At 41.2% G+C, this 14,190-nt stretch overlaps 1 protein-coding gene across 1 annotated transcript in view; it reads left to right on the forward strand.

Annotated features, from left to right (window-relative positions):
• Positions 1-14,190, forward strand: part of LOC126260136 (broad-complex core protein isoforms 1/2/3/4/5-like) — an 88,779-nt gene that overhangs the window by 44,895 nt on the left and 29,694 nt on the right. The window contains exon 3 of the mRNA XM_049957385.1: positions 8,443-8,658. Within this exon, the coding sequence (XP_049813342.1) occupies positions 8,443-8,658 (216 nt within the window). The remainder of the gene's footprint in view (positions 1-8,442; positions 8,659-14,190) is intronic.

Raw genomic sequence — 14,190 nt, forward strand, 5'->3', positions numbered from 1 at the left:
TGTAAAGGTTGATGGTGGCACCAAAGTTAGTATCCAGTCCATAGCGAATGAGACAGGAACTGAAATTGAGGGTAGCAAAGCAAAAGCTGAAATTCTTAACTCCATTTTCAAATGTCCCTTTTCAAAGGAAAACCCAGCAGAATTGCCCTAATTTAATCCTCGTACCACTGAAAAGGTGAGTAAAATCAGTATTAGTGTCAGTGGTGTTGAGAAACAGCTGAAATCATTAAAATTGAATAAAGCTTCAGGCCCCGGTGGAATTCCTGTCAGATTCTATACTGAATTTGCGACTGATTTAGCCCCTCTTCTAACTATAATCTATTGTAGATCCCTCGAAAAAAGAATCATGCCCAGTTCTTCAAAAAAAGCACAGGTCACACCCTTCTGCAAGAAGTAATCCATAAAACTACTGGCCAGTGTCCAGTTTCAAACTGGCCGGTGTATTTGACATCAATTAGTTGTAGAATCTTAGAACATATTCTGAGCTCAAACATAATGAGGTATCTTGAACAAAAAACCACTTCAATGTCAACCAGCATGGATTCCGAAAACATCGATCATGTGAAACCCAACTCACCTTTTTCTTGCATGACATACTGAAAGCTCGGGATCAAGGCAGTCAGATGTAGTAGTTCTTGATTTCCAAAAAGCATTTGACTCAATACCACACCTATGCTTATTATGAAAATTTTGATCATATGGGGTATCAAGTGAAATATGTGAGTGGATTGAGGAATTTCAGGTAGGGAGGACACAACACATTATCTTGGATGGAGAGTCATCATCAAATATAGAATTAACTTCGAGTGTACCCCATGGAAGAGTCTTGTATATTAATGACCTTGCAGACAATATTAATAGTAACCTCCGACTTTCTGCAGATTTTGCAGTTACCTACTGTGAAGTACTGTCTACAAGAAGCTGCATAATTTTTTAGTCAGCTCTTGCTAAGATTTCAATGTGTTGTAAAGATTGGCAAGTTGCCGTAAATGTTCAGAAATGTAAAACTGTGCACTTTACAAAATGAAAAAAACGTAGTATCCTGTGACTATAATGTCAGTGAGTCGCTGTTGGAACCGGCCAACCCATACAAGCACCTGGGCGTAACATTTGTAGGGATGTGAAATGGAATGATTACATAGGTTCAGTTGTCAGTAAAGCAGGTGGTCAACTGTGGTTTATTGGCAGAATACTGGGAAGTGCTATCAGTCTACAAAGGAGATTGCTTACAAATCACACGTGCAACTGGTTGTAGAATATTGCTCAAGTGTGTGGGGCCCATACCACACAGGACTAACAGGGGATATTGAATGTATACAGAAAAGGTCAGCACAAATGGTCACAGATTTGTTTAAGCCATGGCAGTGTGTAAGAGAGATACTGAAGGAACTGTATTGGAAAACTTTTGAAAATAGACATACTCTTTCTCTAGCGAGTCTATTAACAAAGTTCCAAGAACCAGCTTTAAAACATTACTGTAGGAATATACTACGGCCAGGGCTCACATAGGCATTGTGAGGATAAGATTAGAATAATTACAGCATTTGCAGAAGCATCTACATGAATGAAACAGGAAGAAAACATAATAAGTGGTACAGTTCGATGTACCCTCTTCCATGCACCTCACAGTGCTTTGCAGAGTATAGATGTAGATTGTGCACCCCACATTTTCTTGTGCTCCCCCCACTTGGATTGTCCCAGGCCACAGGTTAGACTGACTTCTGCAAAGGTTCTAAAGTCTAAGTTGCCCCCATGCCCTTTCAGTATCTGTTATGTCCAATTCTTCAAGAGCTCCAGGGTGCTAGTATCTTCTACACCGACAGCATTCTGGGTAAAAGTGCTTGTTTTAATCTACCTCTGGTGCACGGCCAGGGTGGTTGGAGATGGGGCGTCATTCGCTGTGTACAAGATCTTCAGAATCCCCAATCCCACCTCATTGACCAGGCTACTCTTTCACCCCTCTTTCAGTCTGTTTTAATTGCTTTGATTTGGGTTGCTTCCTTTCTGCTTGGCCCAATTTTCTATTTTGAGTGTTGCACTTTGTTGAATGGTGCGTGCTCTTGACTTCGGGCAGCTATTGGTGGGACATTTCTTGTCAGTTTCAGAGCCGTGCAGGCACACCCATCTGCTGAATTCTCTGTCTCTTTAATCTTTTATTACTGACGATGTCCATTGCATTTTAAGCCTTCTCGGTCTTACTGTTATGAATCTCCCAACTAAATCAGAAAACATTCTCAATGAACATCTCTGCTTCCAGATGCCCCACTCTTGGATCAAGGTACTGATGACCTCATTGGTTCGTCTATTTAACTAAACCACCACCCCAACTACGCACCCCCCCCCCTCTCCACCCCCCCCCCCTCAAATCAGCCAACCAGCATTTGGAAGCTAGGGAATGTCATCACACTGTCCACATTCATTTGTGACTCTTATACAAGGGTGAGTCAAATATGAACAGTAATTGCATTGTATAGATTTATTGAATAATCATTTACACACCTGAGACCTTTAGCTACATATCCTGCTGCACACTCCACACACTTTTTCCAGCGATTTGAAAGCCTGAACATTCTGCGTTTGTAAAAAATTCGAGGGCACATCATCAACAAATTGCGCACATGCTTCTTGACGTCTTCATTGTTTGTGAATCATTCCCCTCCAAGTGATTTTTTTATGTACATAAACAAAAAATAATGGTTGGAGCAGAGGGGAGGGGTAGTGGGTGGGGGGGACAAATTTGGACTTTAAAGTGGTGAAGTGTTTCCCAGTGCATGTCCTCCAATTTGTCCCTTGTCCAATTCGTGGTGTGAGGCTTAGCGTTGTCATGGAGAAGCATGGCATCTCTTGTGTGCATTCCTTGATTTTGTTTTGGTAGGCAGCTTTTGCTGACATTTGCAACTGGCAATTGTAACCTGCATGCACCGTATGTCGATCATGAAGAAAGTCAACGAGTAACTCTCCTTTGTAGTCTAAAAACATAGTTGCATGAATTTATCCAGATGTGAGTTTGGTCTTCACTGGATAGGCTTTATCCATTCTTCTCCACTCCTTGACATTTTGGGTTATGTAGCGTAATGATGGACTCAGGTCTCATCATATGGGATTATTCACTCCATAAAATCTTCCTCTTCTTGCCTTAATCGATTCAGAAGTCTCTCACAGATTTCCAACCTCACCTTTTTTTGTTATTCTGTTAACTTCGGAACCCATCAAGCACTAATTTTTCAAAAGCCAACCTATCCACTGATAATGGTATGAATGCTCCCAATGATGATATTTCTGCTGTGATTTCTTTTACAGCACACTTTCGATCACCTTCAGTAAGCTCTCGGACTGCACAGGTGTTGTCATCTGTGAAACTTGACATTAGGCGTTGAGTATGACCCTCATTTTCTACATTTTCTCAGTCACCTTTAAATTGTCTGGCCCAAGTAAACACTCGGTTCTGGGACAGTGTAACCTTCCCAAACTGTGCCTTCAAGCAAGTTAACACCTCTGGGCTTATGCCCATAGGTTAAAAACTTTATGATTTTATGTTGCACAACAAATGAAGGAACATCTTGTTCACTCATGGCAGTACTGAGGCCATAAAAGGGTAGAGCAGCAAACCTAGCTGGTTCTCCCTCCCTAAAACGCCAACCTCCAATCCTCCACTCCACCATACCATTCGGAACTGCTTGCAAGTACACTGGTGCAATTACTCTTCATATGTAAATCACCCTCATGCTTACTGCTCTTCCTTAATCATGAGTATTGCGGAAACCTAGCCACAGAGTGCCATAAGAATCTTGCAGTCTAGAGCCTTCCCCCATGGTTTCCAATTTCCCATTGTCAAAACATGTGTTATGGGATTCTGCTGATGTAGAAGTTTGGTAGAGTTGTCTGATTTATTGGGACTTTTTGTGATGCCTCGGTGACATGGCCAGCACATTTGTCAGTTCAAAAAGGAGTGTCAGTCGAAGCTAAACACTCTCTGCTTCCTCAGTAACATCTCCTGAGTTGCAGACTGCTTTACGCCCTTTACAAAGCTCTAGTTGTTATTCACCATATAGTGGAGATGTTGAACTGTCAAACAAAGCTTTCAACAAAATAAAAAAAATAATAAAAAAAACACGTACACTCGCGCACACACACTCACTCATTCATGCAGACACAACTCATACACACATGCTCACAGTCTCTGGCTGCCTAGGCCAGACTATGGGCTAGGCAGCCAGAGACTGTGATTGTGTGTGTGTGTGTGTGTGTGTGTGTGTGTGTGTGTGTTGTCTTAATTCCGACTGAGGTCTGTTTGACTGAAAGCTATGTTTGACAATCTTTTTGTTGTGCCCATATGCGATTCAGCATCTTCACTATATTTGAGTAGCAACCATCCCTTTTGTAATATTGTCACTGTTTTCCTTCTGATCTCCATGGTTCCAAGACATCAGTTGTACTTATTTGGACCCCAATACATATTGGGATTCTGGTGAATGAGCTTGCTGGTCAGTTAACAAAGGAGGCTGTCAAGACAGACACCTTGTAGATGGGATGCTGAGATCTTGCATCATCAGCTTTTTGAGGCTTTGAATAGTAAATAGCATGTAATCTCTGCTAAGAAAAAGTACAAGCAATAAAAAGTTTAAAGGCTATGTGGTGTCTTCGTTTTGCCAATCCCAAAGATGATCTATCACCCTCTGTCGACTCAGTATTAACTGTTCTTGCCTGACTCATGGTCACCTCTCTTAGGTGACAAGACACAGCCAATTGTCATCATGTGCGTGGTCAGTCCCCCCCCCCCCTCCTCCCCCCTTTAAGTTGCCCATATCCTGTTAGTGCCCCAACTTCATTGCTCTGTAGTAAATACTAAAGCTTGTGGACTTTTAGCGTATTATGTATGTTGTTAGATGACTGCACCCAAGTGGTAGATCTGGTTTCAAGTTTTATTCCCGAGATCAATTTATGTACCATCATTTGAAGTTTATCACTGTGGTCTCATCACTTACTTTTACCATTCAGTGACATAAGCATTCAGTCAGTCTTCTACAGAGAAAAGGAGGGGTTTCTGGTTGGATGCGGAAGCTGACCTCTCATCACAAGATTTCCCTTTGGGTGGCCTGTATTTGTTTTCAAGGCTGTACTTCCCCCACATCAAGGTATTTTATTGCTTTTTAATGCCTGCTTTATTTTTACTCTTCATCTTACCTGGTTTTTCTCTTCAGATGAAATCTTAAAAGATCATATTGGTTGTCAGCCCTTTTCTCCTTGTGGAATTCATTTGGCTTTTGTAATTTAAGAAAGTTTGCCTGCCTGAAATGCCTCATTTCCCCTGTAAACAGTGGTTTATTGGAACACATGTGAAGGATGTTAAAAGTAAAAAAGGCTCAGATATGACAATGATATGTACATGTTGGAGGATTTCTGGAGTTGCACGTGTGTCAAACCACAGTCTTTTTGTAGTGCACCACTTGATAATGGCCTTAAGACCAAAGTTGCAATAGTAAAAATAATTTCTGCAGTCAATGTGATTATAGTGTTAAAAGAAGTACTACATGACTATGAAGCCCATCCATGAGAAGTTAATAATTTGCCATAGAATTGTTAGTTATGTGATAAGGTGTGATGGATGCTATAGTTTTTCTGCTGGAGTCACAGTAGTGGCTTGGGAATTGGGGAAGTAAATAACTCTCGAGTGGTTGTGTAGGCTGGGTAGTAGGGATAGAAACATAGTGAAACAGTAAGGGAAAATAATTGCTTTTCAGGCAGAATTATACAAGGCTTGGAAAGATCTGGACGAGTTAAAGAGGTACAACAGGTAACAGAAGAAACTGGTTTAGAACTTCATCTAATCACATTTTGGTGAATGTGAAACATACGTTTGACCTGTTGCTTCAGTTAGAAACTGAGTCTCAGGGAGGTGTAGCTGTAGGCAGAACACAACAGACTTTCAGTAATGAATTGAAAAGTAAGAATGAAGGGAAGTCAATAAAGAGAAATTTCTGTTTAGTTAGTTCTCATCTCTAGAGATGGGGACCAACTTTTTGAGGATGAACAAGGATCAGAATACCAGGTCACAAATTGTTTTAAACCTAGTGCTGGTCTTGGTCAAGTGACAGAGGATTTAGGATCATGTTTTAAAGACTTCATCAATGATGACACTGTGATTACAGTGGGTGGGCCAGACAATAATACTGGCAGAGATCCGGAGAATAATCTAGTGTGTGACCTGGTAAAGACTGCATCAGTATCGAGACATATTAATGTTGTGTTTGTGTCTGTTCTGAGACACCATGACCAACCTCATTTGCACTCTGTCAGGAGATTTAATGTGGTATTAGAATGGCTGCTTATGTCATGTGCAGGATCACATTTTAGTATGATTCCTGTTGATTGCATCAGTAGATGGCATATTGCTGCGCATTACCTTCACATCAGCAAGAAAGGAAAAAGTGAATAAGTTGAGCCAATAGCAGATAACTTAAGGATGGAGGCACTGTCAAGAAAATACCAGTTATTAAAAGTGCAGGATAAGGACAGAAGGAAATAAAATTTTAAGAGAAGTTAAGATTGAAGTGAATCTTCAGATGGAGAGAGAAAATAAATATAATCCTGGCATACTGCACCTGTGCAAAGAGCTGTTGGTTAAAATTTTTCAGCAATCGGTAGAAATTTAGTTCTACCCTTCACCCTTTATTATCAAAGAAATGTGAAAGGCCGGCTGTCATTGTATCAAAATATTAAATTAATGAATTTCTTACCTGCATTGCTGTAATCATCAAATCTAGTTGATGTAACCTGCCTCTCTGGAAATCATGTAACCTCTGGTACAGATGTGTTAAGTGTTTTGTAGAATTTAGGTTAACATCTCAATTTTGTAAAGCATAGATGGAGAAGAAGAAGGTGCCATATTCTTCGAGAATTGTCATAAATTTAAGAACATAAACATTCAGAAATTTTGCCTAGAGCAGCATATGGAAGCATATGCGACAGAAGACTTCATAATAAACCCTTCATCCTCAAAAACAATGTGTCCTACATGTAATGTGGAAGGCATGCTGGTGCCACATTACAATCCCATTCCATTGCTTCCTCTCCCTCCCAGCTGTTAGCTTCCTGTCCATTAAATACATATTATGGTTGTCTATGCCCTCAGTCATTGTCAAAGATTCGATGACCATTAAAGTTAGGAATGCAGCTCTGTTGCGTCATTGTGAAGACTGTGGAATATTCAGCATTCAAGACATTATTAATTCATACCTGTTGGAAATGTTATCTATTCATTTCAATTTTTTCAAACAATGGGAAGTCCAGGATGGAATTTAGACTACCTCTTGTCATGCCCTGAAATAAGAAATGTCCTACCCACTATCCTTCCCAACCTTCCCACAGTAGTATTCTGCCACCCAATGAACCTACACAATATCCTTACCCATCCCTACTCAACCCCTGCTCCCAAACCCTTGCCTCATGGATCATGGCTCATACCCCTGTAACAGACCTAGATGCAAGACCTGTCCCATGCAACCTCCACCACACAACCACATACTTCAGTCCAGCCACAAGCAAAACCTATCCCATCAAAGGCAAGGCTACCTGTGAAAGCAGTCATGTGGTTTACAAGCCAAGTTGCAACCACTGTGCTGTGTTCTGTGTGGGCATGACAACAACCAGTTGTATATTCACATGAATGGCCACTGACAAGCTGTGCCAAGAACCAGCTGGACCACCAAGTTGCTGAGAACACTGCCCAACACAAAGTTCTTCGCTTCAATGACCACACGTCATAGCCTGAGCCATCTGTATCCTTCCTATTAACACTAGCTTTTCTGAATTGTGCAGGTGTGGTGCCCCCCCCCCCCCCCCCCACACACACACACACACAGAGAGTATATTCTATGTTTCACTAACCTCCCCTGCCTCAAACCATAGCCACTGTCCTCCAGCCACCTATCTCCTTCCCTGTTCCCACCCCAGTACTACACATCCTTCTATTCCACCAACACACTCAAATTCATTTTACTGCTTTCCTTTTCTGCCCCTCCCCCGCCCTCCATCTAACCTCCTGACTGCACCTACCTCCCCTACCCTCTTTCTACCTCATCTGTTATGCTCCCACAAGCAGCACTTTACCATCCCCCACCCTTACCCTGCTATCTCTTCTGCTCCCCACCTCAGTGTGTACCTCACCGCCCCCCCCCCCCCCCCAGATCCCCAGATTGCTTCTCCCATCATGTACTGTTGCTCACCGTCTAGCCTCGGCAGTCAGAGACGCTCGTCATGTGTGTGTGTTTGTGTGAATGTGTGTATATATCGTGTCTTATTCAGAAGCAGTCCTTCTGGCCGAAAGCTTAGTTATAGCAGTCTTTTTGTTGTGCCTGTCTGCGACTCAGCATCTCCACCATATGATGAATAGCAATCTATCCTTTTCATAATATTGTCATTTTTAATATTTCATTGTTTCAGGATCTATTTGAAGAAAACAAGCATCCACACCCAATAATTATACTTACAAATGTGAGATATGATGATCTTGAAGCGTTAATTCATTTTATGTATCATGGTGAAGTTACCATAAACACAGAAGCAATGCAAGGATTTTTGAGGATAGCAGAAACCCTTAAAATTCAAGGTCTGACATGTAGTACCCCTGCATCACCTGAACCTGCACTGTCCTCACAGGTAAGGAAATAAATTTGAACAAGAAACATAGCAAGTCAATATATGGTGGTGCCACAAAAATGAACAATTCTTACAGTTGATAAAAAATTGAGGAGAAGAAAGAGCTTTGTATATTGTTTATAATGTACCAGGTGTACCGGTATGAAATGAGCGTGTTTTTTTTTTTTTTTTTTTTTTTTTTTTGTGAGTGAGTGAGTGAGTAAAAATGAAACACTAATTTTTAATTGAAAAGTAAAAACATTTTATTCAAAGTACTGAGCATTGCTTTCTATACATTTTGACCACCTTTCTGGCAATTTGTGGACACCATGCCAATAGAAATGTTCGTTTTTTGAAGCAGACTAATCAGACACCTAATTTTCGACTTCTTCGTAGGAATCGAAGTGTTCCTCAGCCAATGCGTGTCCCATTGATGAAAATAAATGGTAGTCGGAAGGGCCAAGTCTGGTGAATACGGCAGGTGGGGTAGCAGCTCCCAGCCAAGTGTTTTGATTGTATCCTGAACCAGTTTTGCTTTGCGTGCAGGTGCATTGTCATGTAAAAAAATTACTTTGCCATGTCTTCTGGCCCATTCTGATCTTTTTTCGATCAATGCTTAGTTCAAATTGATCATTTGTTGTCTGTAGCAATTAGTACTCACAGTTTCACCAGGTTTTAGAAGCTCATGATACACCACATCTTTCTGATCCCACCAGACACAGAGCATTGTCTTCTTGCCGAATCGATCTGGTTTTGCAGTCGATTTTGATGTTACTCCCGGATTAACCCATGATTTTTCCCGTTTAGGATTCTTAAAATAAATCCATTTTTCATCGCCAGTAACAATTCAATGCAAAATTGATTTTCTTTCATGTCTTTGCAGCAAAATTTGACAAATGGTTTTTTGCTTTTCCATCTGTCTTTCATTCAATTCATGTGGCACCCATTTTCCACACTTTTGGATCTTTCCCATAGCTTTCAAATGGTCAGAAATTGTTTGTTTTGCAACATTTAGCAATGCTGCCATTTGCTTCTGACTCAAAGTATCATCTTCATCCAATATTGCTTGCAATTCGGTGTCTTCGAACTTTTTTGGTGGTCTTCCACATTCTTCATTTTTTACATCAAAATCATTATTTCTGAACCGTTGAAACCATCTTTTGTATGTTGCTTCCGATATAGCATGATCACCATATGCTTCGACAAGCATTCTATGTGACTCTGCAGCACTTTTTTTCAAATGAAAACAAAAAATTAATGCTTTCTGCAAGTCATCACCTTCCTTGACAAAATTCTACATTGTTAACACGATGAAAACATATGATATTGTTTGTTCCATGACTTGATGTATACTAAATATCTTTGACAGATGTCATACCAACCAAACAAAAAAAAAAATTAAGGCTCGTTCACAACAAATGTTCCCAATCGACACATTTGTATCTTAATGCTCATTTCATACTGGTACACCTGGTAAATGGATAGATTAAAAAATCCACTCACCAAGTGACAGCAACACACACACAAACAGGTTTAACGTTTACAAACTTTTTTCATTTGTATGTTGTTTGTCATATCAAACAAAAGTTTTGTTCCTGCTGTTAACCTGCTCTTGCGGATACATCATTGTCTAATTCTGTGGTGTGAAATGGTTACAAGTGTCTGTGAATTAAGCTGGAGATATCAGTGTCAAATTTGTCAGTGTCATTAGTTATTCCTTGGGTAATTCTCCATTTAAAATCACGCCTTATCATGTGTTCTCATCACATAGCTTCACTACCATTGTTAGAAAGATTAGTTGGACTTCTTTTATGATAATTCTCCTTTGTTAAAGGAATGAAATGGCATGATGTGAGACGAAAAGTGGAAAGGTACCTCTTACCGAAAATTTTGGGTTTTGAGCTATTGCAATTTCTATGTTCATCATTAAATTCTGAGCAATAAGTAAAAGAGAGAAAAAATTGTCACTAAATTGGAGTGAATTATGACAGGTTGAATATTTGGTCTGGAAAATAGATGTTTTGATATGATAGTTTTAAAATTCCACTTTATTACCATTGTTTAATTCAACATATTTATGAAACAAATTCTGCCTACATATTATTCTGAAATGTTCTTTCAAATGGTACAGACTTCTTTAAGTCAACATTACACATTAAATAGTTAACTGCTTCAGATCTGTAGCACATTACAGTATACAAAAATTTAAAACCAAATAAATTGGCCCCCAAAGTAAGAAAAATTGATAAACCCTGCACACCTTTTTTGGCAAAGTATTGATATTCTATTTTATGGCATCTTTTAGACCAAATTTTAATTTTGGTTTCATTAATGGACCTAGAACCACATAAAATTTGGAATTCACAAAACCCCCAAAAACAGAACCCTGAGATCTCATACACTCCTGGAAATGGAAAAAAGAACACATTGACACCGGTGTGTCAGACCCACCATACTTGCTCCGGACACTGCGAGAGGGCTGTACAAGCAATGATCACACGCACGGCACAGCGGACACACCAGGAACCGCGGTGTTGGCCGTCGAATGGCACTAGCTGCACAGCATTTGTGCACCGCCGCCGTCAGTGTCAGCCAGTTTGCCGTGGCATACGGAGCTCCATCGCAGTCTTTAACACTGGTAGCATGCCGCGACAGCGTGGACGTGAACCGTATGTGCAGTTGACGGACTTTGAGCGAGGGCGTATAGTGGGCATGCGGGAGGCCGGGTGGACGTACCGCTGAATTGCTCAACACGTGGGGCGTGAGGTCTCCACAGTACATCGATGTTGTTGCCAGTGGTCGGCGGAAGGTGCACGTGCCCGTCGACCTGGGACCGGACCGCAGCGACGCACGGATGCACGCCAAGACCGTAGGATCCTACGCAGTGCCGTAGGGGACCGCACCGCCACTTCCCAGCAAATTAGGGACACTGTTGCTCCTGGGGTATCGGCGAGGACCATTCGCAACCGTCTCCATGAAGCTGGGCTACGGTCCCGCACACCGTTAGGCCGTCTTCCGCTCACGCCCCAACATCGTGCAGCCCGCCTCCAGTGATGTCGCGGCAGGCGTGAATGGAGGAACGAATGGAGACGTGTCGTCTTCAGCGATGAGAGTCGCTTCTGCCTTGGTGCCAATGATGATCGTATGCGTGTTTGGCGCCGTGCAGGTGAGCGCCACAATCAGGACTGCATACGACCGAGGCACACAGGGCCAACACCCAGCATCATGGTGTGGGGAGCGATCTCCTACACTGGCCGTACACCACTGGTGATCGTCGAGGGGACACTGAATAGTGCACGGTACATCCAAACCGTCATCGAACCCATCATTCTACCATTCCTAGACCGGCAAGGGAACTTGCTGTTCCAACAGGACAATGCACGTCCGCATGTATCCCGTGCCACCCAACGTGCTCTAGAAGGTGTAAGTCAACTACCCTGGCCAGCAAGATCTCCGGATCTGTCCCCCATTGAGCATGTTTGGGACTGGATGAAGCGTCGTCTCACGCGGTCTGCACGTCCAGCACGAACGCTGGTCCAACTGAGGCGCCAGGTGGAAATGGCATGGCAAGCCGTTCCACAGGACTACATCCAGCATCTCTACGATCGTCTCCATGGGAGAATAGCAGCCTGCATTGCTGCGAAAGGTGGATATACACTGTACTAGTGCCGACATTGTGCATGCTCTGTTGCCTGTGTCTATGTGCCTGTGGTTCTGTCAGTGTGATCATGTGATGTATCTGACCCCAGGAATGTGTCAATAAAGTTTCCCCTTCCTAGGACAATGAATTCACGGTGTTCTTATTTCAATTTCCAGGAGTGTATTTATACTGGTGAAAGGATTTGTTTTCTACTTCAAAAAAAATTATCAGAGGGGGTTCAAGATCTTAGATTTTTACAGACAGCATTTTTCCCTCTTTTTTTTCTGCCCCTCTTCGGTTCTAGAATATCTAGCGGGTCAGTTTGTTCCTCATGATCCCCATTGTCACTGACTTGAGGTTCTGGTTCAGGTTCTGACTCTACTTCAGGATACAGATTGTCTTTGTATTCATCACTGTAATAGGGGTTCAGCTGTTTTTAAAAAGATAAAAGCATTTTCTTGTCATCTCTGTTCGAATTACTGCTCCAAAAAATGCAACAGATTATCTTCAGGAAAGATGAGGTGCACAAATTCATTTCCATCAGTGTTCATTTTGCAGTGTATGTTACCTTCATAAATTGAACTCCAAGTAGTTTCATTTAGTTACATGAGATACTCTGTTAGCACTACTATTTGTCAAGAAATTTAGTCAATCATATGTTTTCCCAACTACTTCACCAATTTCATATGCAGTAGCAACAGCAGAGTGAACATTTGTTATGTACAGACTTCTCAATTCCTGTTTGGAAGAGAGGTAAGTGACCCTAAATTTTGTGTTTAAAGTCCAAATGACCAGTCACTTGCAAATTTAATGTACCGTATTGGCATGAATAACAAAACAGTTCTCTCGCTCTCCCTCTCTCCCTCCCTCCCTCTCTGTAAGTGATATATCCTAGTAAGGTATTGTTCTTGTTCTGTCGTACAGAGTTGTCAGAGTGAATGAACATTGTGTCTTCTCCATGACAGTGGTTTTCCAGATAATTGTGGAAAAGACTAGTAATGACACTAGATCACTTTCTGGGAGTAGACAGTTAAATCATTTGTTCACAGTCTCACACATGACCTAGAATATTCCAGTTCTGAATGCAACCAAGAAATAAATATGCCCATGCTGCAATGAGTTACTTTATATGATGTGAACTTGCTGGTCCATGTGAAAACTGTTGTGAACAAGTTTTATCACGATCTTCAAAATTTTCCTTAGTATTTTTGATAATCCACTAATAAACCTCTCTTGATTTTGCAACAAATTGCAGACCGGATCTCGTTTTTTTAATAGTTTCTGTATTAGCGTCTTGTTGCTCTAAAGCCATCACAGTTCCAGATGTGAACTGCATATGTAGCTGCGAGATTTAGGAGGAAGGGGACCTCTTGTCGGGCCAATGTTATTTCCATGTAACAACAAGAGAGAAATTTTCAGAAGACTAACTTCAGTTGCTTTTAATGATTTTATTGACTCCTGTGGGATTTAGACAACTTTCAGATATATACCTATGTGTACAAAATGAAGTAAATTGCTATACTGTACAAGAACACAAAAATAGATATTTTACACATTATCAAATATTTTGCTTTGTACTGGAAAGTTTACTTTCCGACCAGAGGTCCCTTGTCACTCTTGTCTCACGTATTCACTCACTGAGATGCAAAGCATATAGGGTATGTACAATTGTAGTATCACAACCATCATCTGGCGTGAGTTGTGTTACTGTGAGAGTGTCACCCCGAGTGTCAGTGTCAATTTTCACACATGCACAAAATAGTTCTACGCATTCCACTAGAGATGCTGTGTTTTGCTCTCATGATGTGCAGAACTTTTATTCCTTGTTTTGTTACTTTTTGTATGTTGGTTATTCTATGCCTTCTTTTTGTTCTTTATATGGGTTCCTATCTACAATGTATCTAGTAATGCAA

Source organism: Schistocerca nitens, chromosome 5 (genome assembly GCF_023898315.1).
Source record: "Schistocerca nitens isolate TAMUIC-IGC-003100 chromosome 5, iqSchNite1.1, whole genome shotgun sequence".
Taxonomy (NCBI): domain Eukaryota; kingdom Metazoa; phylum Arthropoda; class Insecta; order Orthoptera; family Acrididae; genus Schistocerca; species Schistocerca nitens.